Here is a 25,489-nt window from a genome sequence, read left to right as displayed (position 1 = left end):
CACGTTCAGACAATCCCGAAGACTTGTGGTTGTGCCCTGTCAGATCAGTCAGAAAATACCTTGAAAGGACAGCCAGACTTTGGCCGGGGATCAAGAGCCTGTTTGTCTCCTCGGGCCCGGTAAAGAAAGCAGTGTCAAAGAACACCATCTCTTTCTGGCTGCGACAAGTCATAAAGAAAGCTTATGACAGTGACGGATCCACGGTGCCGGGCAAACCGCGCCCTCATGACATTAGAGGGGTAAGCACGTCTTTGGCCTTCGACAAGAACATGGCAGTGGGCCAGATTCTGAAAGCAGGTACATGGTCCAGACAGTCTACGTTTACGGCCCATTACCTGAAGGACTGTACAAGGAAATCTCTGGACTCCTTCTCCATCGGCCCAGTCATTTCTGCGCTCCAACAGGTTTAAGGTTGAAGCCCCGGGGAAGCCCGAGGGAAGTAATTCCAAGCGACACAAGTTCCTCCTTACTATCCCCTTTTCCTGCTTCCCCTCTGTTCCCTTTCCTTTTCCTCCGCCCATGTGAGATTCGATCATTGGAGACGCCCACGTTCGGATGAATTTCGTAGAGGTGAGTTACATAGACACTAGAAAGTTTTTTGCGTAGTTCTCCCCGAGTCTCCTACCCTGTTTTTGTTGTCAGCTAGAACCCATCCTCCTATCTAGGTTCAATCGAATGAGATCTATCGGGTCTCCCGGCCTGTAAGTTCACCCCTGCCTCCTAAAGTGTAAGTCTCCTAAGAAAGTAGTTCGAGGTAAGTACTAAGTACTCCGTGTTGGAACAAATCACAAATTCTAAGTACTGTAATTTGTATTTTTCTTAGCAGTACTTACCTCGAACTACTTTCGGGATATTGCCCACCCAGCCTTCCCCGAGTGTCTTGCAGGAGTTCGAAACCATAGTTATCAAAAGCTTACTGACGACCGAGACCTAGCACCATGCTCTCGCACGCTGACCCTGGTCGCCTCAGGGTGAGTATCCATCCGCCACAGAGGGACCCCACTAGAGAAAACGGAGATAGGGGAAACTACACAAAATTCTGGTCGTTTGGGAGGAGAATCCCAGATACTCCTAAGAAAGTAGTTCGAGGTAAGTACTGCTAGGAAAAATACAAATTACTTAGAATTTGTGATTTTTCCTAGTTATACAATACAAACCTAAGTCATTTATATGGGTTACTGCTAGTCCTGTTTTTCACAACCAGCCAATCGAAAAAAATTGGTTTGATTGCGCCATGCTTCATTGTTAGGCAACCAAAATGCATGCCTATGCAGCAAGAGGATGCTTGCCCACATTGCCTCCTCACAATGCTTACGTGGTCAAAGACTTGTAGGGCGGTAGAGGTGGGATCTTTGATAAATAACTCAGGTTCTTTTCATTAAGAAAAATACAAATTGTATTAAATTGGGTTCTTTTCATTAAGAAAAATACAAATTGTATTAGATTTGTAGTTTATTCCCACTCTGATACAAACATCTTAGTTATTTATATGGGAGTTATCCTTAGGAGGGAGGAAGTATCTGTGAAGTTAAGAGGTATACCTTTCCTCTATAGATACAATTCATATAAGTGATAGAGAGAGATCAAAGTGAATCATTTGTGAACAGTGTAGCCGGCTTGTGAAGATGCAAGGCCATACTTTGAATAAAATTCTTTTCCACGGGAGAAGTGATATGAACATCAAGAGTTACATAATAAAAATAAAATTTTAATATATCATGGAATTCATTATCAAATTCTAGGAATTTATACTTGCATTAAGGTGAAAACCAATGCTAGGCTTCAAGTCCAATCAAGATCACCATCCACCTCAGTGTCCATTACACCATTATAATGCAGAGAAAAAATTATGCCTAAGTTAAGAACAGTTACGTGTCCTTTGAGAGCTGATATTTAGATTACTTGTTGCACTGCAACCATAATGCCTACAGAGAGGGTGCTTAAAGACCTGTATGTGCCATCTTTAAGGTAATGATCTGTAAATGTTCGCGAATAAATACTGCACTAGGGTGGGCTAACTCCTAACCTAAAAAGTCACTAACCCTTGCCATGAGCAGGTGCCTGAGCTGATGATTAACACAGTAAATACAGGCTAATGTTTTAATTTGATTTCTACAACAGTTTATAATCATATGTACAGTGTACAGTACATTTGCACACATGTACACTGTGTACTGGACACAGTAAGGTTACAGTACAGTATTGTGCCAAGGTGAAGTTTACCAAGTCGTCATCATCTCCTTACTGTTCTGTATAACAAAAGTTTTCCTATCTAGTAATACTGTACTGTAACCTAATACTCACTGATACTGTAGTGTGTATTACTGTAAATATGTACAGTAATATTACTACAGTACAGCCTAACTGTACTTACTGTAAGTGTTCGGTGTTTTCGTTCAAGACTCGTAGCATACGCTGCTACTCTAGAAGCATGATGCAACTTCTTACTCTCCTGCGCAGTATATTATCTATACTTTCTTAAACAGAAATACAGCTTATTTATAAACTAAATACTTAATATTTTGATAATAATTATTGATTTTCTCTCTCTCTCTCTCTCTCTCTCTCTCTCTCTCTCTCTCTCTCTCTCTCTCTCTCTCATATTAAATTTTGTTTCATAAGCATTATTGCATTCTCTAAAATTATAATTATTTGAAGTTAATTGAGCATTATTAAAGCATTTATGTACTTTTGCTTTAAATCTAGGGTGTATTTTATCAATCTATTTTGGGTGCCGTGATTAGGTCAGCTGATCTGATCATGGCACCCAAAATATTTATTGATAAAATACACCTAATATTTAAAACAAAACCACATAAATATTTTATTTAAGCACAATTAGCTATTTAAATAATCTTAATTTTCTGATGTGCAATAATTCTTCCATAACGAACTCGAATATTGAGAGAATTTTTAACTTGCTTGATTGCAATTTTGTATATAAACTTGATGATTGTTTAATAATTAAAAGTATAGTTGCATTCACCTCTCTCTCAGTTATCACTTAATAGCTCTCTCGCACATTGGTGACCACTGGAGTTTCCAGCTCCCTCCTGCCTTCCCCATCACTGCTGTCTTACTGTTTGATTATGCCACCCTTTGACCCTTACTCTTTCATCATAGCCACACCCATGAAACTACTGCCCTCACCAGTACAGAGGCATTCACCTGGTTTCAGGTCCAGTTTCGCATTAAGGGCGGGACTCGCTCAAGCAGCAAAGCAGACTATTTTCTTGCGGTGATCTCCGAGGACACTTTCCCGTAAATCATAGATCGGCTTTGCGTCCAAGTTGACACCCCACTAGCATATGACACCCTCAAAACATACCTTTTGGAGCAGTACTCATCATCGCCAACCGCCTGTATAGCCAAACTTTTTTGGCTTTCTTAATAACTTTGCTCGCTCTCAGGGAAATGACCAGTATCGCTTGCCTGCAGCCTGTTGCAGACGGCTCTCCTCGGCAGGTGACTACTATGTGCCTTTGTGTATGACGCCTACCCGAACCTGTACGTACTGCCATCGCCTATGTCAATATTTTCCCCATGAGGGACCTGATGACCAAAGTCGACCACCTTCAAGACTTCCTTGATGTCTCCACTCCTGACGAAAAGGACAACTATTCAACATCGACCGAAGCTAACGTGAACGCAGTAGGACACAGACGCCCACCCCGTGACATGCCGGAGCGGCGACAAAGCCGCCCACCACCCGCATTCCACCACTCTCGCTCACGCCACAACCAACGACCTCTACAGGTTTTTAGAGGCCATAAAGCATGCAAGTAGGCCATTGCTTGTGGCAGTGGCCTCCCCTGTTATTAATCTTTTCTTTTTACATGATGCAGTTACGGCGTGCGAATTTTACTAGACATGGGTGTTTGCAGTTCTCTTATACCAAGTCCACTCTACAGGATACAAAGTAGTCTTTCTAAGCCTGCCTTCGCCTGCCTGGTAGGTGCCAACGGATCTGCAATCCCTACCCACGGCTCAAGAACCTCACATTATCGTTTGGAAGCGCCAAATATCAATAGAAGTTTCTCGTCGCTGACGTCACATGGCCAATCTTTAGTGCAGATTTCTTCTCCCATTCCCATCTAGTTGACATTGCTCACCGACGTTTAGTCAACGCGGACTCTTCCTCATAGACAACTCTTCAACCCACATCAGCACACCCACAGATGATACGCTCACCTCCTCACGTCATACCCAGAAATCTTAGCCATGCGCCCACGGTTCCTGCCAAGCACGGTATTTATCACCATATCAAGACAATAGAGGCCCCCCAGGGTTCACCAGATATAGGCTTCTGGCACGCGATCGTTTGGTAGACCCCAAACAAGTGTTCGGCAAAATGGAAGAAATGGGCTTTTGGCTAAAGTTCTCCAGCCCATGGATGTCACCCTTACACATTGTCCCTGAAGAAAGACGGCTTCTCTGCGTCCTTGTGGGGATTGCAGGCAGTTGAACATCCAGACAGAACCGGATTACTACCCCCTTCCAAACATGGCCAATGTGACCTACTTGCACAAAGTGAAGGTCTCCATGCTCGTCCTCCTGAAGGGGCATTATCAGATGCCCATGAACCCAGAAGACATCCCCAAGGACTGCCATCGCCACCTCATTTGATACAATCACCTTCAAAAAAATCTCTCTCCTCTCTCTCTCTCCTCTCTCTCTCTCTCTTCTCTCTCTCTCTCTCTCTCTCTCTCTCTCTCTCTCTCTCTCTCTTCTCTCTCTCTCTTTTTTTTTTTTTTAATGTTTAGGCCACATTTCAATATCTCATTTATGGTATCTTAGGGGACCTCCCCTTCTGTTATGTAACATAGACAACACACTTGTGTTCTCTTCCTCTAAAGAGGAACATATTCGTCACCTATACGGTTTGCTCAACCACTTACAACAGAACGTCCTTGAATCCGGTATGACAAGTGTAACTTTGGCCCCAACAAAGTATCATTCTTAGGGCACCACATCACTTCTGAAGGAGTCTACCCCCTCCCTGAGAAGGTAGCAGCTGTTCAGAACTTCCCCATCCCATAGACCATCAAAGCTCTGCAAGAATTCTTGGGCATGATCAACTATTATCACAGTTTCTTGCCAGCCATCGCCGCCACTCTTGCCCCCGTCTAAGCCTCCCTCAAGGGCAAGCCAAAAGACCTGAAGTGGGGTCCCCTTCAAGAAGCGGCCTTTATGCAACACAAAGAATGCCCTATCAACTGCTGCTGCTTTCACTTTTACTGTGCCACATGCATCTCTCCTCTCCATCGATGCCAACGTTGTTACTATTGGTGCAGTACTCGAATAGGTGGACAATGGATCGCCTTACCCATTGGCCGCCTTCAGTAGGAAACTGTCCAAGGTGGAATCCGGCAACTCTCACCTTCGACCACGAATTGTTGGTGGTGCACTTGGGTGTCAGTCACTTTCACCAGTTCTTAGCAGGTATGCCCTTCGTCATTCACATTTCCCGTTCGCCTTCACTCGACAGTCTGACGCTTGTTCCGCCCTCAAAGCCAACATATCTCTGCCGTAACTGAATACAATGGCACCCTTTAACACTTCCCTGGAAAAATGAATCCCTTTGCTGATGCCCTGTCAAGAAACACATTGGCCACAATTTACCTGGGATTGGATTATGTCTTGGCAGAAGACCAATGAAAAGTCCCAGAGTACCAAGCATGTAGGACATCCTGCACATCCCTTTGTTGGGAAGATCTCCCCCTCGACGACTCTAATACCACCACCCTCTGTGACGTCAGTACTGGTAGACCACGACCATGGATACCTGCTCCCATGCTCTGACAGGTGTTTAATTTCATTCATGGCCTTGCACATCCCTCTCGCTGTTGTACTGGACAGCTACTGAAGACGAAGTTTATTTGGCATGGCATTAATAAGCAAGCTAAGAACTGCGCCTTTACTTCCTGCCAAACCTAAAAAGTACATGGACACACCGATTCAAGTGGGCACCTTTCCTCAACCTCAGCGTCATTTTGCCCACTTTCACGTCGATGTAGTAGGTCCCCTACCCACATCACAAGGATATCGTTACCTGTTTACTGTCAATGACCGCTCCACTCGTTTGCCTGAAGCCCATTCCATGGAAACTGCAACATCCGTCTTACTCTCAGGGTGGATAGCTAGATTCGATATCCTTGAGCATGTTACTTCTGACAGGGGTAACAGTTTCACCTCAATTATGGACATCATAAGCAAATCTATTGGGCATCATCCTACATTAGACAACTGCTTACAACCCGACTGCCAATGCAATGAATGAACGTTTTCATCGCATCCTTATAGCAACTTTGATGTCGGGCTGCAATGATTCCAACTAGTTTATTCAGCTTCCCTGGCTCCTCCTGGGATTAAGAACCACTCCTAAAAACTCCCGGGATGTCTTGGCATCTGAAATGGTGTACGACAACCCGTTAGTTGTCCCTGGAAAATTTTTTCCGTCTACAACCTACTATGATAATCTCCAGGGCCTAAGTGTCGTTGTGGGGAAATTTACTCTTTTCCGCCAGATATACAAGATCCCAGCGAAACAACACATACCAACAGATCTCCTCTCAGCAACGCACGTTTTTCTGAGCAACGACACTAGATAACCACCGCTAATGCTCCCTTTCACATGCCCATTCCTTTTGATCCGTCATACGTCAAAACCATTCTTATTTAACATTTGTGGCAAAGAAGACTGGGTATCCATTGATCACCAAAAACTGTATATCTTCTGCCAGATAACTCACCTACAGTACGCCTCTCAAGAGGAGGGCGCCCTATTCCACATGTATGTCACTTTGAAGGGGAAAGCCATATACCGCACAAGTTTCATACACGCTTGTACATTGTAATGGTTTTTTTTTTTATTTTATCACTTCTCTCTTCCCTGCACTTTTAATAGACCAACCTGTGTAAGCATGCTAGCTCATGCTTTATTATTGTATATGAATTTTTGTGAGGTTTTTGTTCCTAAATCCTTGTATATAAACTCAATGATTGTTGAATAAAGTTTAGTTGCATTCATCTCGCCTCTCAGCACAATAGTTAACTTATACAAAATTCAAGCAAAATATTTCTTTTTCTTATTTCACTACATTTTTGTTGTACAGGATTTGTTACCTGAAAGTGGATTTGGTAATCTCCAAGCTTCATGTCAAAATAGTGAAATCAGTCAAATATGTTTAATAACACTGCAACTTAATGAAAATAATGTAGACATATTAGGTCATAGCATGGATATTTCTTGAGAAATGTAGGATAGAATTATGTATCACACAACTATACTTTACTGTTTAATGTATTTATTTTGTCAATTTTAATAAATTATTACCTGCATATGATGTATGCACTTGAAATATATGTTAAGAAATTTGGATGAGTTTAGTTTCACTGAATTCTTATGACTTTTTAAATCAAACATACACATTATTGATTAGAAATTCAGTGTAGTGCTAAATGATCCCTTTGGTTCCAGTGCTTGTCATAGCACTTTAATTCCATGTCCTTTTTATCCTGCAGATAAGGCACCATACTCCCTTCTTGGGAGACCAGCCTAAACATTAGGTGAATTGCTGTTTTGGTCATTCCTTTCTTTGAAAAGAAAATTCCTGGTTATCCCAGAATCCTACAATGTCTTTTATTATTATTATTACTATTATTATTATTATTATTATTATTATTATTATTATAGCTAGTTTTACAAGTTAGGTTATAACCCTAGTAGGAAAAGCAAGATGTTATAAGCCCAAGGGTTCCAACAGGGAAAAATAGCCCATTGAGAAAGGAAATAAATAAGCTTTTGGCTCGTATGGTGAACAGTTGTTGCCGCTCTTCTTCCTCGCATTTTTGGACTGCCATTAATCTCTTTTGCTTTATCTGTCCAGTGTTTGTGTTGGCGCCTTCCCTGTAGATATGTGTACCTGCCCTGTCCCTGAGGGCCGCACGTACAATACCTTCATGTCCGTCGAGGACACTGATCCTCACAGCTTTGCCCGATCTGCAGGGGTCAACGGTGTAGTGTACAATAAGTATAATAAATGCTGGGAGTGGTCTTCCTCCCAGTGTGAAAGGTTTGGGCGACAACGCAAGAAGATGTCTAAGCGGGGTTCTTCTCCTTCAAAGGTTACTTCGAAGCAAAAGAAACCCAAAGCTTCTTCTTCTGCTTCCCAACTGTCCTCCGAAGATCCTGCTCATTTGGTCTCCTCTGGGTGACTGTCGACTAGTAACGCAGGCTGCCTAACTTCCCATAGCAAAACAGCCCCGCCTCTCCCCTGGGGTGGCCCCTGTCACTTGCTCCGTTGTTAAAGGTTTGACCTTCCTTGGGTTGCCCTCCAAGAAGCCTCTGGTGCAGCTGCTGCACCGGGGTGCTGGTTTGCAGTGTTCTTCGGCTTCGGAGGTAGATCCTCTGGCCCTCGTCAATGTCGTGGTGTCAGGATTAGTCTGCTGCCCTGCTGGCCGACTCCCCTACCTCTTCTGCATCTTCCACCATAGCCGAAGGCTGTGCTTCCCCCCTTGCTGACCATCTTGGGGGTGGGGGAGCAAAGTCCTAGGCATGTCTCTCCTGTGAGTGTTTCTCCCTCCCAAGGGAGTTCACTCACAGAGACTCCTCTTCGTAGGACTGCTGCTGCTGCTGACGGTCAGCTTGCTGATCCACCGACCCCCATGTGGCGTCTTCGTAGTCGTAAACACCACCGTACTAGTCCACCTCTTTGCTCTTTCACCTTTGGTGAAGAGAGGCCTTTTTGGCTAATCGGCCTCGTCCCCGCAGCCCTCCTCTTCTGAGGAGCTGTCTCGTCCGACTTCACCTGGTTCCCGACCTTTGCCTGCCTCTTGACTTTCTCCTTCCCATTTTGCTGCTCGTCACCAAACTTCGATTCGTGATTCCCTGCCAAAAAATCGCTCGCGATCCCCCTTTGGAGGAAGTTCGCCCTTCTATAGGACACAGCCTGCCGCCTGATCATCGGCCAATTGCTCGTCAACCTATATCTCGTCGATCGCCTACTCGCTGACCTCCTGCTTGTCCTTGTCCTGCTCAGTCTCCTGGTGCCCGTCATCCTACCATTCGTCGATCGCCTGCTCGTCAATCTTCTGCTTATCATAATGCTACTGACCGTAGTCTTCCTATGGACCGTCGCCTACCAATGCGTTGGGTTTCCACGCATCATCGCTCTCCAAAGCAACGAGTCGTGTCAGAACGGCATTTGTCCGCCCACTTTACTACAGCCCACCGCCCATCGTCACATAAGGAGCCTACGGAGGTTCCTGAAGCAAGTGCTCGTCAGCGTTCGCCGCGTCAACACTCGCCTGCATGTCAGCAATTGGTGTCGCACCAACTCTCTCCAACACGTCAGTCGTCACCTCTGCCTCAGCGTTCTCCGTGTCGGCATTCTCCAGCTCTTCAGCGTTAACCAATGCGTCAGCACTCGGCAGCTCGTCAGCGTTTTTCCGCTCTCCAATGCTCTCCACTGTGTCAGCATTCACCATCACGGCAACGCTCGCCAACACGGAAATATCTTCCAACGCTTCAGCATCCTAGGGTTGCTCAACGTGCAGAGCTCAAGGCGAAAGACAGCAGCCACCATCAACTTTTGACTTCCAAGAAGTCACAGCAGGCTTTCAGGACACAGGTAGGTAATCATAGAGGAAAAGAGCAGGAGCGGAAAGGTAGGTCATCGCCTCCTAGAACATTGGTTCTCTCTCCGAAGAAAAGCAGAATTCCTCTCCACAAGTCACCTTCCCCCCATTCCCCTCCCCGCAAACTCATAACAGGACGACCGCCAGGGAAGGAGGAAACGGGGCAATCTAAGGGAATTTAAGATCCAAAAGTTCCGGCACCCAAGGCGGAGCCAACGCATAGATCTTCAGCACCAGAGAAGACTCCTCAAAGGAAGATTTCTGGATTTTTGGACTCAAGCCATGTCGTCCTGATGGAAGGTTCCTATAAGTAGCTTTCTAAGGGATATTTGGCTACAGTGACATTCCCAGAGAATTTACATTTAGGTTTCCAGAATTCTAACTCTTGGCGCGAATATCCTTAAAATTTCTCTTAAGGATATCGCATAAATCAGGGGACGTATATCTAGATACGACACATAGCAATCTTCACCCCAAATAGCGTTTATGCTTCAAGGGGGGAAAAGAGGCAAAGTAGAAGGGGAGCCGTTATCAAGGTTACCCTTCCTCCCGTACTACTATTGAGTATCTAGATGGCGCTGTATCCAAGATGGCGCTTATTCCTATATTCGTAGCAGTTTCGCACGGTGGTTTTCCCTGTTGCTCTAATGTTGTGCTCGATATTTACGGATTTAACCATGCAATCTCCAACTTCTTCCGCCTCTGGAAAGTTGAGTATTTATTCTTTACAATGTATAATTTTTAGCTCCTGCTTCACAGTGAAATTGGAGTAATTTAAGTGTTTGGAGCTGCGCCGATCACCGGAGGCGCCATGGCCGCTGTCGTTCACAACGCATGTGTTGTTTAGTTACCCGAACGACTTTCCCGGTTGTAATAGCATGTATATTTTTGAAGCTATTCAATTAAGTAATTACTAGGATCTTATATTATGTCGATTGTATTCTTAGAGTTTCAGCGATTTAGGTAACCGAACCTCGCCCGCGCTAGGCTTCCTGGCCTACCCGCTTTAGTTTACTGTCATGCATGATATAGAACTACATTCCTAGTTGTAATAGCATTAATAGAATATAAGCTATTTAGGCACATTATACTTGTAAAGATATATACATAAAATTGCATATATTTCCTCTTTCTATCGATTGTATACAATAGAGTTTCGGTGATATAGGTAACAGAAGTCACACCCTGCGCTAGGCTAGCTAGCCTAGTGGCTTTAGTATACTTTCATACATGTTCCCGGTTTACCCTCGTATATCGTTTTATCAATTCATAAGGAGATAGATATCTCCTAGAATTATTATATAACTCAATACTTGTCTCCAGTGGAGATTTAAGGGTAATCCCTTCTCCCTCTGAGGTCTGCCCTGGGCGACAACCCTAATTTTGGTCCTGCCATAGAGTAGACACTCAGGCTTGACTAGGCTAGGGTTTTCTGTCTCTTACCCTTGCCAGCGGGTAACCGGATTTGGTTTCTTGACAGAACCTCAGAGTATTCAGTCTTTTTCCTGGCGGCAGAGCAGCAGGGTGAGTAGTCACTTCCCTGCCGGCTTCAGCTGCCGGCATAGGAGGCTATGCCTCCCTAGGCCGCACTTGAAGTGGTTGTGTGATGCCGCAACCTTCTCCCCTGCGGTCTAGAAGACTAGTCATGTGTTGGCAGACCCTAGGCTGAAGAATAGACATTTTTCTACCGCCTAGGATGGCGCTGACACTGAAACGATGTTTCTTCCCTGTTGAGAAGCGGCCGCCTCCTCTTAACACCATTTCGGTAGACCCTAGGCTGAAGAATAGATATTCTTCTGCTGCCTAGGATGGCGCCAATATCGAAACAGAGTTTCTTCTTTGTGTGGTAAGGGCGGCAACCCTGCCGCCTTCTTCCACACTTTATACAGGACCCTTTTCCCTGACCCCCTCCGTTCTTTAGCGATGGCCCAGCCATCGCAACCCTGTGGCCGTCGTCCTACAATCTCACGGCTTGCCGGTAGGTTTTGGGGCCGGCCGGGCTCCTACATTAACAGCTGTTTACTCGCTCAGTCTTCCCTTATGGACGCAAGGCTCTGGGAAAAGCTGCGCTGGCTGTACCGGCTGCCGGTGGGAGACCCCTGTTTTGTAGAGAATTCTTCAGTCCTCTCTTGGACTGCCCTCCTCATACCCGGGACCGGCAGTGACCGGCGACGGGTTTGTGGTTGGATGGAAGCCTGAATGATACATTCTCCCCTTCCATTTGAATCCTCATTCTGGAGGAAGGCAGTAAGATTAAATACTTACACCCTTGATAATTGTTGATAAACATTAATAAGGTAACCCTTCACTCCATGCTTTCTCTCTCTGTCAGCTAGTGCCGCCAGGTACTTCGCCGGCTGGGCCGGTGCTGTCAGGTACTACCCCAGCTAGCGTCAACTATAGTTTATACTATACAGTAGTTATTTTCCAACATACCCTGTGTATTCTTGCACAGTCTATTGTTGAGACCAGTTATATATTAAAAGAAAAGATTTCTTTCAACACACTGATAGCTGATCAGTTACCATTTACCCCACATTATTAAAACCTTGGGAAAGGTCAGTGTTAAGTTACACTTACCTACCCCTAGGGGTTAGAACCCATCCCTTGGGTTTCCTGAATAGGAAAACTCTAGGCTTTAATTTTGGGGGAGGTCACAGCAATTGGCTGGACAGGAAACACAAGTATGGGTCTTGCCTAGTTACTTTCTAGCTTGACTATCGTAAGCTATAATGATTAAAATATTAATAGTAATATTTTACATAATTGTTTATCAGATGAGATAAACTACCGCATACTCATTTAATTTTCCTTGCTTTACAGGAGGACCAATTGAAGTGCAAAGTCGTCTTCTGCAATGTCAGGAGCAAGGACTTTGGGGCCACGTAGAGTGCAGAGCTCATGCCACCTGCACCGCTTCTAAGCAAGCTCTTCGGTATTGGGACCCCCAAGACTGCAACATATGCAAGGCCTTGGTTACCGAAGCCTTTGATGACCCCAAGTCAGCGGAGTCAAGGGATGCAGCACGGGAAAAGCTGCGTAGATGGGTACGTGGGTTTCTGAAAAACGCCACGGGACCGTACCTTCCAAACGAATGGATGCGCAACTTGCTGTTCCCTGAAGCGGGTATGGAAGCTGTCATACCCCAACCTTGAGCCAAGATTCCATGCGTCCAGATTGCCATAGAATCGGAAGTCTCCGACGCATTTCAAGGCATGGACATCCATCGAGAGGAGAGGATGTCTGAAGTGTCCTCGGACACCGAAAAGGATCTTCTGAGGGAAGGTCACGAGGAGGAGTCTACGTTGACTCCTGAAGAAGAGGAGGAAGTCGACTTGAGTCCATTCCGTCGGTACTGGCTCGGGAGCCGTTACCTTCAACATCTTATGCCCTTCCATCAGATGGCGTGAGGCAGGCACTGGCCAACCTTACAGCGCTGATGGAGAGCCTTCGCAAACAAGGCGAAGAAAGGGAGGTGAAACTTGAGAGACAAATTGCTCATCTCTCTTCCTCCCGTGGGTCTCACAAGAGACTTAGGGTTCAAGACCTCCCAACCTGCTCTGAAACTAATCCCTGGAGGTATGCTGAGTACATGCTAGTCACTAATGGTAAACTCGTTATTTCAGAGAAGTTAGGAGCCGTCCCTATCGAGGATGTTCAGTTCAGGCCAAGCTTCAACGCTTACCCAGAATGCTTCGTCCGTCTGAAGCTGGAACCAGCATTGAAGGAAGAGACGGAACCCAAAGAGGTCATAGTATTTGACCATGACAAGGCACAGACTCTTTTGGTAAGTAGCCTGAAACAGGTGGGCTACACTAACTAGGTGTCAGCCCTCAGCAAGAAACATCCCACCTTTCTTGCTCCAGCTTCAATAGCATTCCCGTTTACATCGAAGGCTTTTAAAGCGGCCGTTAAGGCAATAGAGGGAGGCAAACCTTATCCTACACTCGATGAGTGTAGACCCTTGTCATTAGCCCTGCCTATGGAGGATAAGAATTGGAAGGAAGCCCACCTTACCTTCTCAGTTGGGAAGTTGGAGGCAGATATCGCTGGACGTCAGTTCAACGAAAATCTCCCAAAGATGTCTGACTTTCTCATGCGTAGGGAGCAAGAAACAAAGGAAAGACTAGCTGCATCTCTATCCCAACAAAACTGTTTAGAGATGACTGCAGGCCTAAATAGTACCCCGGATATGAACATGGTCATGGCTAAGATGCACATGGCCACCTTGTTAAAGGACCTGTATGGCTTTATCAAAGCCAGAAGGGCATGTAGAGAGTTCGTGTTCGCCTCTGCAGCGGTAAAACACGAACCCAGGAAGCCGATAACTTCCAAAATCTGGGGTAAGGACCTCTTCCCAAGTGAGGTGGTCAAGGAGGTAGTTGAGAAGGCCGCCACAGAGAATAGAAACCTAAAGAAGTGGGGCATGTCGGCTAAGAGGAAGTCTTCTCCAGATGAGGGTCCCCAGCCCAAGAAGAAGACTAAGAGACCCAGATTACCCTCTCGGCCTGCCAAACAACAACAACATCCCACAGTTACCATGACCGCGGTGCCCCAAGTGGTTGCTCAACCTCCAACCACTTACCAGATGGTACCCAAACAGCTGGTTGCCCAGTCACCGGCATTTAACCCTGCCTTTGAGAGACGAACCACTACCTTTCGTCCCAAAGGTAGAGGCTCTAAGCGGGGCTCCTCGAAATACCCCCCACGAGGTAAGGGTGGTAAGGGAGGATGCGGTCAGGGAGGTAAATTCTCCGGAAGACAGAAGCAATGAGATGCTTCAGGTGGGAGGGAGGCTCCAACAATTTCTGGATCGTTGGACCTTCGATCCGTGGGCCCACAGCCTAATCAAGAACGGACTTGGATGGAGCTGGAGCGAGGCTCCACCATCATTTCCTCAATTCTTCCTACACTCCACCCCCATAGAGAACAAGTTCAGGATGTTAACCCTTCAACACATAAGGACCCTACTATCAAAAGGGGCATACACAGTCTCAATAGACCTAGCAGATGCTTACTGGCATATTCCAGTCAATCGCCCTCCTACCTAGGATTCAGGCTACAGAAGAAAAAGTGTTTTCAGAGCCATGCCCTTCGGACTAAACATAGCTCCAAGGATTTTCACGAAACTTGCAGACACAGTCGTTCAACAACTAACGCCTAGAAGGGGTTCAGGTAGCAGCGTACCTGGACGACTGGCTGGTGTGGGCAGCATCCAGGACGGCTTGTATGCAAGCATCCAAGAAAGTGATCCAGTTCCTGGAACATCTGGGATTCAAGATCAACTTCAAGAAGTCTCGACTCTCTCCGGCTCAAGAGTTTCAATGGCTGGGAATCCATTGGAACTTGAAGTCACACTCTCTCTCCATTCCCCCAGGGAAGAGGAGAGAGATTGTAGCATCTGTCAAGAGACTACTGAAATCCGACAGGATCTCAAGACGCCAACAGGAAAGAGTACTGGGCTCTCTCCAGTTTGCATCAGTGACAGACCTAGTGCTAAAAGCACAGCTAAAAGATGCGTCTGGAGTCTGGAGAAGATACGCATCAAACGCTCGAAGAGATCAAAGGAGACCGATACCAACCTTACTATGATCACTTCTCAAGCCATGGTCGAAGGCCAAAAACCTCAAGAGAACCGTGCCCTTGCAACCACCTCCACCATCAGTCATCATCCATACGGATGCCTCGACGGAAGGATGGTGAGGTCACTCCCATCTACGGAAAGTCCAAGGGACCTGGTCTCCACATCAACATTTTGGAGGCCATGGCAGTCTTTTTGACGTTGAAGAAACTCTCCCCTAGCAGATCAGCCCACATCAGGCTGATCTTGGACAGCGAAGCGATAATGGGATGTCTGAATCGTCAAGGCTCGAGATCGCCCCAAATCAACCAAGTGATATTGGCCATCTTCTGCTTGGCGGAAAAGAAGAGATGGCATTTATCAGCAGTTCACCTTCAAGGGTTCCGCAATGTAACAGTGGACGCTCTATCCGGGCTCTTGCCGATAGTCAGAATGGTCCCTAGACGCAGACTCATTCTCCTTCATCTTGCATCAAGTCCCGGAACTGCAGATCGACCTCTTTGCGATGAGCGACAACAAAAAACTACCTCGTTATGTAGCCCCATACGAGGACCCTCTAGCAGAGGCGGCGGGCGCCATGTCCCTCGACTGGAACAGATGGAACCGGATTTACCTGTTCCCTCCGACCAATCTCTTAATGAAGGTCCTCAACAAGCTGAGATCCTTCAAGGGAACGGCAGTTCTGGTGGCTCCCAAGTGGCCAAAGAGCAACTGGTTCCCTCTGGTATTGGAATTGAAGCTGAGTCTAGTCCCTTTTCCAGACCCAGCACTGTCTCAACAGGTCCAGAAGTCGACTGTCTTCGCTTCATCACAGAGAACCCAAAACCTTCATCTCATGATTTTCTCTCCTTAGCGGTAAAGAAACGATTTGGGATTTCAAATGGCAGTATAGACTTCTTAGAAGAATACAAGTCTAAGTCATCTAGGAAACAATATGAATCGTCTTGGAAAAAGTGGGTTGCTTTTGTCAAAGCAAAAGGACCAAAAGAAATCTCAATGGACTTCTGTCTGTCCTTCTTTATCCACCTTCACAGACAAGGTCGGGCACCCAACACAATAACCACGTGTAATCGGCTCTGACTAGACCTCTGCTCTATGCCTTCCAAGTAGACCTGTCGAATGAAATCTTTAACAAGATCCCTAAGGCGTGCGCTAGACTCAGGCCTGCAGCCCCTCCGAAGCCTATTTCATGGTCCTTGGACAAGGTCCTACACTATGCTTCAACAGTGGTTAATGAGAATTGCTCTCTGAAAGACCTGACTCAAAAAGTAATTTTCCTGTTCCCTATAGCCTCGGGGGTTAGAGTTAGTGAAATAGTGGCCCTTTCCAGAGATGAGGGCCATAATCAGTTCACAGAAGTGGGAGAACTGAACCTTTTTCCTGATCCAACCTTTCTCGCCAAAAACGAGCTACCCACTAAGAGATGGGATCCCTGGAGAATCTGCCCTCTGAAGGAAGATGTCTCACTGTGTTCAGTGGAATGTCTAAAGGTCTATCTTCGAAGAACTTCAGACTTCAGGGGAGGACAGCTCTTTAAAGGAGAAACTTCAGGATGAAACTTATCCCTAAAGCAACTGAGGGCGAAGCTCACCTAATTTATTCACAGAGCGGATCCTGACAGTACACCCGCAGGTCATGATCCAAGGAAAATTGCTTCATCACTGAACTTCTTTCAGTATATGGATTTTGAGCGTCTTTGCTCATAGACTGGATGGAAGTCATCCAGAGTTTTCTATAAACATTATGCAAAGCAAGTGCATGAATTAAAGCATTACGTAGAGGCGGCAGGTAGTGTATTAAAACCTGTCGTCTAGTGCTGCGATGAACAGTGAATTTATTGGGACTATCAATGTTTTTTTGGATGACGGTGTTGACACCTTCTAGTGCGATACTTGTTAAGTGAGTCGTGACACTAAGGACTGTTGAAATTATTCCAGGTGGAGAAATATACAGATAACACTTGTGCCGTGTGTACTTTACAGTGTTGATAATATTCAACATTACAGAGAACTGTATTAGAAAATCTATTAATTTTCAAATTCATTTGTGGCGCTAATATAATTTTTTCCCTTTCAAGTGGAAACAAAATTTTTCTGTATTATGTTGAATTGTATGTGTCTTATTACATATGTTAACACATGTTACTTTATGTTTTCATTTATTGTCAATAAATGATTGTTAACACATGTTACTTTGTTTTCATTTATTGTCAATAAATGATTATCAATGTATATTTGCATCTTATTTCGCCCTACATTTGATAAGAAATAAAAGTATGCCAGAGTTTTGATATCCTAAATAAAACTGCATATATTAATGTCTGGACATTTCATATACCTGATACTTTTGTTCCTACATGAGATACAAACAATATCTAGTGAGGCTATGTTCCAATACGTTATATGAACAGTGAAACTCTTGTATAACTATTTGATGCTATATTCCAACATGATATACAAATCGTGAGACTCCTGTATATATAGTTGATGCTATGTTGTTCATACATTATATGCAAGCCTTTAGACTCCTTTCCTACATCTAGTATGACTCTTCCCTGCAGGGGGCAGGAAGCACTAACATTGTTTGTGATTAGTAGTAATGACGTATAACGGTAACGCCATATGTCTCAATGGTCTGGATGACATAGGAAAAATTTTCCCAAGGCTGAGGCACCTATAAAATCCACAGATACAGTACTTTCTTGTAATTCTCTGGTAAACTTCCATCAGGACGACATGGGTTGAGCCCAAAAAACGGATTTTGAGTAAAGAAAAAATCTATTTTTGGGTGAGATAGTCATATCGTCCTGATGGACCCGCCCTCCTTTTCTATAGAAAAGGCCTTGGCAGGATCTCTCCCAAAATTACTATATCTGTAGCACCATGCTCAATGCTACAAGGAATAAGCGCCATCTTGGATACAGCGCCATCTAGATACTCAGTAGTAGTACGGGAGGAAGGGTAACCTTGATAACGGCTCCCCTTCTACTTTGCCTCTTTTCCCCCTCGAAGCGTAAACGCTATTCGAGGTGAAGATTGCTATGTGTCGTATCAAGGATATACATCCCCTGATTTATGCAATATCCTTAAGAGAAATTTTATGGATATTCGCGCCAAGAGTTAGAATTTTGGAGACCTAAATGTAAATTCTCTGGGAATATCACTGTAGCCAAATAACCCTTAGAAAGCTACTTATAGGAACCTTCCAGCAGGACGACATGGCTATCTCACCCAAAAATAGATTTTTCGCTTAGCTCAAAATCCGTTTTATCAGTTAGCGTCAGCAGACATCCATGGTTTGGAGCTGTTGTCAGGGCAGTGATGCAGGTTTTCAGACCTGTCCTTCCAGCTCGTTCCTCAAAATCTCCTGAGAACCCCCTGCGATCTTCGGTTCCAGTAGACATACAACAAGAGGCCTCAGCTGTCTCCCCCTGAAGAGGAAAAGAGGAGTTCCTGAAGTCACCACTTCATCGAGGGTGAAGCTGACACCAGTTAGGATGTCAAGGACAAGGTTGAACCTTTCCGGTTCTCCTTCCCCCTGTTCTGTTAGCTCTTTGTCACCGCTGCCAAGAGTATCGCGTGAGGAGTAGTCTGTTGCAGACTCCTTTGTGCCATCTTTAGAGGAGGACTTTTCCTGTGACAGTAGCCTCACTTCTTCAGAGTTTTCCAGGAAAGACAGACCATCGAGGCCTTCAATGCTGGAAACCTACCTTCCTCCTCGTAAGGAGTCTTAAGGACTCCAAGACGTTACCTAAGTCCTCTTTGAGGACATCCAGATCTTCAGAGGGGGTCAGGACAGTCAGCCACCCTAAACGTGACCACGACCTACCCCGAGACGAGTTCCTGGTGGTGGGTGACGGAGACCTCGCTGCCTGCCCTGCTTCAGAAGGAGAACAGGTGTCGGAACACACCTGTCATGTTCTAACTTTGATGAGGGCTCTCAATGTGTTGTTTGACCCAGAGTTGGCTCCTCAGAGGGAATAGACTTTGTGCGGTTCTCTGACTGTGGATCTGTTCGCACCGGCCCTGAACTTCAGGCTCCCTCTGTACTGCTCCCTAGTCCCAGACTCTAAGGCTCTCTGGCAATATGCATTCCAACAACAGTGGGACAATGTAGTGGTTTGCAGACTATGGCCAAAGGTAGCACCCAAACTGCCTATTGTCCGAATGCTGACCACAACCCGACGTTCACTACTCAAAAAATATACAACAGTGGAATACCCAAAAATCTAGGTAACAGGTCAAAAAGAACGGAGCACTGGGCACCACCCCTTGATTTATACTGTGCAAGGGGACCCAGCCAGAACCTGACTTACCCCTTTGCTTCTCTTGCCTTTAGCTTGCTGATCATAAGTAAAAGTATAAGAACATTAGGTGAAAGGGAATATTATAATTAGAAAACTAAGAAAAAAAAGAGTGGCTGAGAAGGGGAGTACATTGGTGTAAGGAACTGGAATGAAATGCTGTATTCCTAAAAACAAGAAAAAAAATATTTATTTGTAAAGGAAAACAAAAAAAAACTGTTAGAAATACATCAACTTTTTTGTCAATTCAAATAATCAATTAAAGGCAAAATTAGCATCCCTTTACGTAAAACTTCAGCATCAGGGTAACAAGATAAACAAATTTTGAATAAAAATAAAAAAAAATTATTCACATGCTGGACACTCAAGTTTTCTAAGCTATTTCAAACCATCCACCCATAAGAAAATATAAATCTGTGAAAATACTGTACTACAATAATTTTCCCTGAATCAATACTGTCCCTTCAATATCCAGTTCACCACTAAGCTGCAAAGTCACTTAAAATTATCAAACTCTGAACAGTACGGCTGCATACGATGCCATGCAGGTCTCTGCCGGCCCTCAATAACAATGTCTCAAAAATTTTGTCAACAACAGTAGAGCCTAAATCTCTTATTCTTGGAAGGGGTTTTGAATAAGTCTGAAACAATTCAAACTAAACTCGAACACAGTCACTCTCCTCCTAACATCTGAATTCACTTCTTGGGCCTCCGACCAGATATGCCATTTCAATAGCTCCTGTTAACTATTAATGTTTATGACACACTCTCATATAGCGAAATTCTTCCTCGTTACTTCACATATCGAAACAAAATATTTACGAACTTTACGGTGTTGACTGTCGAACACGAGCAATCGCCAATGGCCTTATAATACATTGGTTGTGGTGTTATTCAGTCAAACACTTGATGGGACTTACAGTTCACAGGCAATATAATATGAATACAGAGCAGCATCACAGACCACTACACACTGGTAACAGGCCATCAACCACATTCATAATTGTTTTGAGCAGTACTAGACGGATACTCTGTTTCCCATCTGGGTAAAGGGGGCTGCTGTCGGTACTTTTTGTCTTCAGAGAGCCAAGAATCAGTGAGGTTCAGAGCTCCAAATTCCTTTTCACATACAAGACATGTACGCTGACCTTTGCAACCGCAAGGTCTAGGATGAAACATGATAATTATTGATACTGTATACTTGATGCTGCAGTCAAAAACAGTTACTTTCTCATCATTCCCAACTTGACAAACTCAATTCCATTTTTCTCAAAGTGTATTCATAGGGCTTCGTTAATATCCTAATGGCCCTTGTGTCTTCAGAGAGCCAAGAATCAGTGAGGTTCAGAGCTCCAAATTCCTTTTCACATACAAGACATGTACGCTGACCTTTGCAACCGCAAGGTCTAGGATGAAACATGATAATTATTGATACTGTATACTTGATGCTGCAGTCAAAAACAGTTACTTTCTCATCATTCCCAACTTGACAAACTCAATTCCATTTTTCTCAAAGTGTATTCATAGGGCTTCGTTAATATCCTAATGGCCCTTGTGTATATATTTCCAGGTTCCAAGTTCCTTGTTGCTCTCTCCAAACCCTACAGAGAGTAGGGCGTGCTGCAATAAAAAATTGTCGTTAGACAATGAGAAGGATAAAAAATATAACAGAGAACACATATGATAATATATATCTAATAAAAACAAAAAATTGAGTTGTATTTTCCCTAACAATAGGATTGATTTTTTCACAACAACATCGATGTTTACGCATTTGAAGGATAAAAAATATAACAGAGAACACATATGATAATATATATCTAATAAAAACAAAAAATTGAGTTGTATTTTCCCTAACGATAGGATTGATTTTTTCACAACAACATCGATGTTTACGCATTTCTCCCATTCTGTCTGATGAGAAGGGTACTTAACAAGGCCAGATCATTGGTCAACCTATCTATGACTCTCATAGCTCTGCTATGGCATCATGTGGAATGGTTCCCGGACCTTCTGCAGCTCCTTACAGAGCCTCCAAGAGAACGCCCTCCATGACACGATCTACTCAGACAAGCACATGTCAACATCCACTACAAAGCTGTAGCTTCGCTACGACTACACGCCTGGAGACTATGCAGCATCTTCTCGCTCAGAGAGGATATCTGGATAATTGTGGAAGTCCTCGGCAGCAGTCTACCAGGCAAAGTGGACCTTCTGTGGTTGGTTTCATGGAAGGGGTATCTCCACTCGATACTACTATTCCAGCAATAGTGGAGCTCCTCGTCTATCTGCGGGAGGAAATGTGCCTTTCAGTTATGGCGGTGAAAGGCTATTGCTCAGCCTTGAGCTTCGCCTTTAAACTGAAAGTCATAGACATCTCCCCATCACTAGAACTTTCCGTACTCATTCGGAACTACGAACTTACCTGTCCTGAGTCAGAAGTGAGACCTTACCCTTGGAACGTGGTTCGAGTTCTCCGGTCTCTAAAGAGGCCTCCCTACAAACCATTATGCCAGGCAATAAATTGCCACCTGACTTAGATGATGATGTTCCTACTCCGCCTTGGCCTCGGCTAAACGAGTAATTGAACTTCATGGTCTCTCATACAACATCATCCATTTTAGGGGATGGGTGTGAGGTAATGTTCAGCTTCGTCCCTGAGTTTGTTGCCAAGACTCAGAATCCAAGGGTGTCAGATCCTAGATTCGACTCTCTCTGGATAACGAGTTTCCGCTCCGTAACTGACAATCCAGACCATCTGTTACTGTGCTCAGTCAGGAGTTTGAGGCTCTACCTCAAGAGAACAGCAGCAGCCCTCCCCCAGCTGCCTTCACTTTTCGTCAGCACTGGAAAAACAAGAGGAGGATCACCAAGAATGCCATCTCTGCATGGATTCACAGTCATCGATCATGCTCTGAATCCAGATCCTCGTCCATCACGTCGACCCAGATCTCACGATGTCAGGGGCAAAGAAATTACTCTGATGCAGGTTCTACAAGCAGGGTTGTGGAAGCGCCAGACGGCTTCCATAGCCCATTACCTGCAAGACGAGACTGGAGACTCGATACGTTCTCTATCAGTCCTGTGGCAGCTGCACAACAGCTGTTTTAGTACCTCAAGCTCCTTATTGGACAAGTAACAGAAGGTTGAGGGCACTGTTACCTGGGTTTAGTCTGTGAATGAAAAGGAACAACTGTCTCTCTTCTCTTCTTCATCCTCCCCTCTCTTGGGGAAAGCAGCATCCTGGGTTCTCTGCATAAGCTGGCCTCAACCACTGCATGTAAACCATAGCTTTCTTGTGTACCTAGTATTGTGTCAATACTGTTATGTCCCCATACCTTAGCGAGGTGGTATTGGGAAAGTCTTGGTCAACTCGGTTATTTCCGACGGACTCGGAATAACTTTTACCTTGACAGTCACACTGCTTATAACTCAACACACGGCTTGCATAGGCCGCAGACTTTGCGTAGCAAGGTTTAGCGAGGTGTTAGGTCTCCTTATTTTTATTACTTAACTACTAATAAAAAGGAGACCCCAGTTAAAGCCAAAAAGCCAGATTGGCAGGGACGTCCACCCTCTTAATGGGCGAGTCACCCCTATAAATAGCATAGGTTTGTATTCCATTTACAGAACAAATGACAAATCTGGAAATAATTTGTATTTTCCTTAATGATACAAACCTTTAGCTATTTATACAAATTTACCTGCCAACCCTGTCCCCTTTGAAGTCCTATCTCCAAGCAAAGTGAAGCACAGTCACAGGTGTGTGAGTGAGAGGGGTAGCTAGCTACCCCCCTCGCTAACTAGCAGTATGGGTAGTTAACCCTCGCTAAATTTAAATGGCTCGTCCTTTCAGCTTCACTGAAAGTATTCCCCTAAAAATAGTTAAAGATTTGTATCATTAGAAAAAATACAAATTATTTCAAAATTTGTCATATTTAAAGAACAGAAACGTCATTAAATTAGATCCTTTACATATGAACTATAAAATCTTTAAGAAAAAAAACAAAAGGAAGAGAAATAAGCAAGAGAACTCTAATCCAAGACAGTGGAAGGCCATTGTACAGGGGCTATTTCACTACCTGAGACTAGAAAACAATTATTTGACTTTGGAGTGCCTTTTCCTGGAAGAGCTGCTTACCATAGGTAAAAAGTCTCTTCTCCCCTTACCAAGAGGAAAGATATTGTTTAAAATTAGCTCAATTGTCGACTTCTTTTAGCTTACATTTAGCCGAGATTTATATTTTTTCCCAGCTATAGAACTTATCTGTGGTGATATCAGGTTTCTGTTGTTATACATATGTTTATCATAATTTTTTGCTATTTTCTGGTATTTTCAGGGGAAAAGCTTGCACCAATTTTCTGCAAAAGACCAAGATCTCCAGAGATAGAAGTTTTGAAAACTCAACTCTCGCCATCAAAGTTGAAAGCTCGACAAGATTTTTTGCAGTCAGGTGTCCCTGAACAGATCAAGAAGCAGCAGTTATTAGAAAAAAAGTATTTTTGACATATTTTACACTTTCAAATGGATTCCTGATTTATTCATGATACTGTGCATAAGATAGTAGATATTGTGCATAAGATAGTCGGGGCTTGGTAATATATTACCTAGCTCAAAAGTGACCAGCTAATTTTTACTCTCTTCACAGCCTGGAAGAACAACTTACATCATCAGCACCCTTTCCTAAGTTCAGTCATATACAGCAGCGAAGTGATAATGAGCCATTATGGAATCTTATATCCCCCAAGGTAAGAATATAATTTAAACCAAAATAACATGGAAAGGTGCTTAGTGTCTAATATGAAAAACCTGTGAAATTGTATCTATTTCAAGTATTCTTCACTGCCTGCATTTTGCAAGGATGATATCTTTGCTAATTTTCAAGGGTTTTGATGGTGAAAATGATTAGTTGTTCCGACACTAAATACAAACCCTTTCGCTATTTACAGGGATTTTACTTTCAGCAAAACTGGAAGACTAGCTGTAAAACTTTTTGCAAGGTGTAACTGCTCTTCTGCTAGTTAGCTGGGCTGTAGGAGGGTAGCCGGCTACCTCCCTCATACACTTGTGTTACCTCGTCACTTTTTATTTTTGGCTTGATCTACGCCGCCCAACTTATGTTACTGGTCTTAGACTTTTCTATGTTTTTACTTACTTGTGATTTTATTTATATATAAACATTCTTTTATCATTACAGTATAAGTGTTGCTCTTTTTAGTGTCAGCATAGTGCAGCGTTTCTCGATGGGTGGGAGACCTTCTCTTACAGTCTCTTCCCCTTCGACGCCGAACAACCTGTAGGCTGGTGGCTTCCCCCGCTTCTCGAGTGCAGCGACTCGGCCTTCTCCTTAGGGGAGTCATTCTCGTGTGTATACTACTCCACCGTTTGAAGGTTGATGTCACTAGCTCCCTGTGAGTTCTTCGGAGGGAAGCTACCCAGAGTTTGACTTCGGTTTTGCTCCTATTTGCTGACGACACCACGCTCCCTCGTTCTACGTTGACGGCAGAGGGAGTGCATAATCTAAAGTAGGTTCCTGTTCGTCACGGGAACCCTTTTCCTTAACGCGGGTGAGGTTATTCTCCCAAGTATTTTTTTTTTTTTTTTCAGCTAATTAATTTCTGAATAAAATTGTTTTACAGTAATCTAACTTTTCCTCATCATTATGGCACTGCACTCCTTCATTCTGTGATGGCAGGCTGTGGAGGGAGTGCATAGTTTTTAGCATATTCCTATGCCTCTCGGGGGACACTTCACGTCCTTGGGTTAGGTTTTCCTCCCGAGTGGTTTTTCATTTTTTTTTTTTTCATTCCTCAGCTCTAGCGACACCGTACTTCTTTCGGTTAAGTCAGCCGACGTAAGGAGTGCGAAGTCGGATGTTCCTGTTCCTGTAAATAGCTACAGGTTTGTATCATAGGAAAAATACAAATTGCTTTCAAATATATCATTCGATGATACTTCTATTTTT

General features: G+C 44.2%; 1 protein-coding gene across 2 annotated transcripts in view; it reads left to right on the top strand.

Moving 5' to 3' along the window:
* Positions 1-25,489, top strand: part of LOC137652318 (ATPase family AAA domain-containing protein 5-like) — a 334,913-nt gene that overhangs the window by 143,832 nt on the left and 165,592 nt on the right. For both annotated transcript variants that reach the window (XM_068385648.1, XM_068385649.1), the window contains exons 8-9: positions 23,864-24,020; positions 24,173-24,272. In XM_068385648.1, the coding sequence (XP_068241749.1) occupies positions 23,864-24,020; positions 24,173-24,272 (257 nt within the window). The remainder of the gene's footprint in view (positions 1-23,863; positions 24,021-24,172; positions 24,273-25,489) is intronic.

Source organism: Palaemon carinicauda, chromosome 13, assembly GCF_036898095.1.
Source record: "Palaemon carinicauda isolate YSFRI2023 chromosome 13, ASM3689809v2, whole genome shotgun sequence".
Lineage (NCBI taxonomy): Eukaryota > Metazoa > Arthropoda > Malacostraca > Decapoda > Palaemonidae > Palaemon > Palaemon carinicauda.
This window is presented reverse-complemented; position numbering and strand designations above follow the sequence as displayed.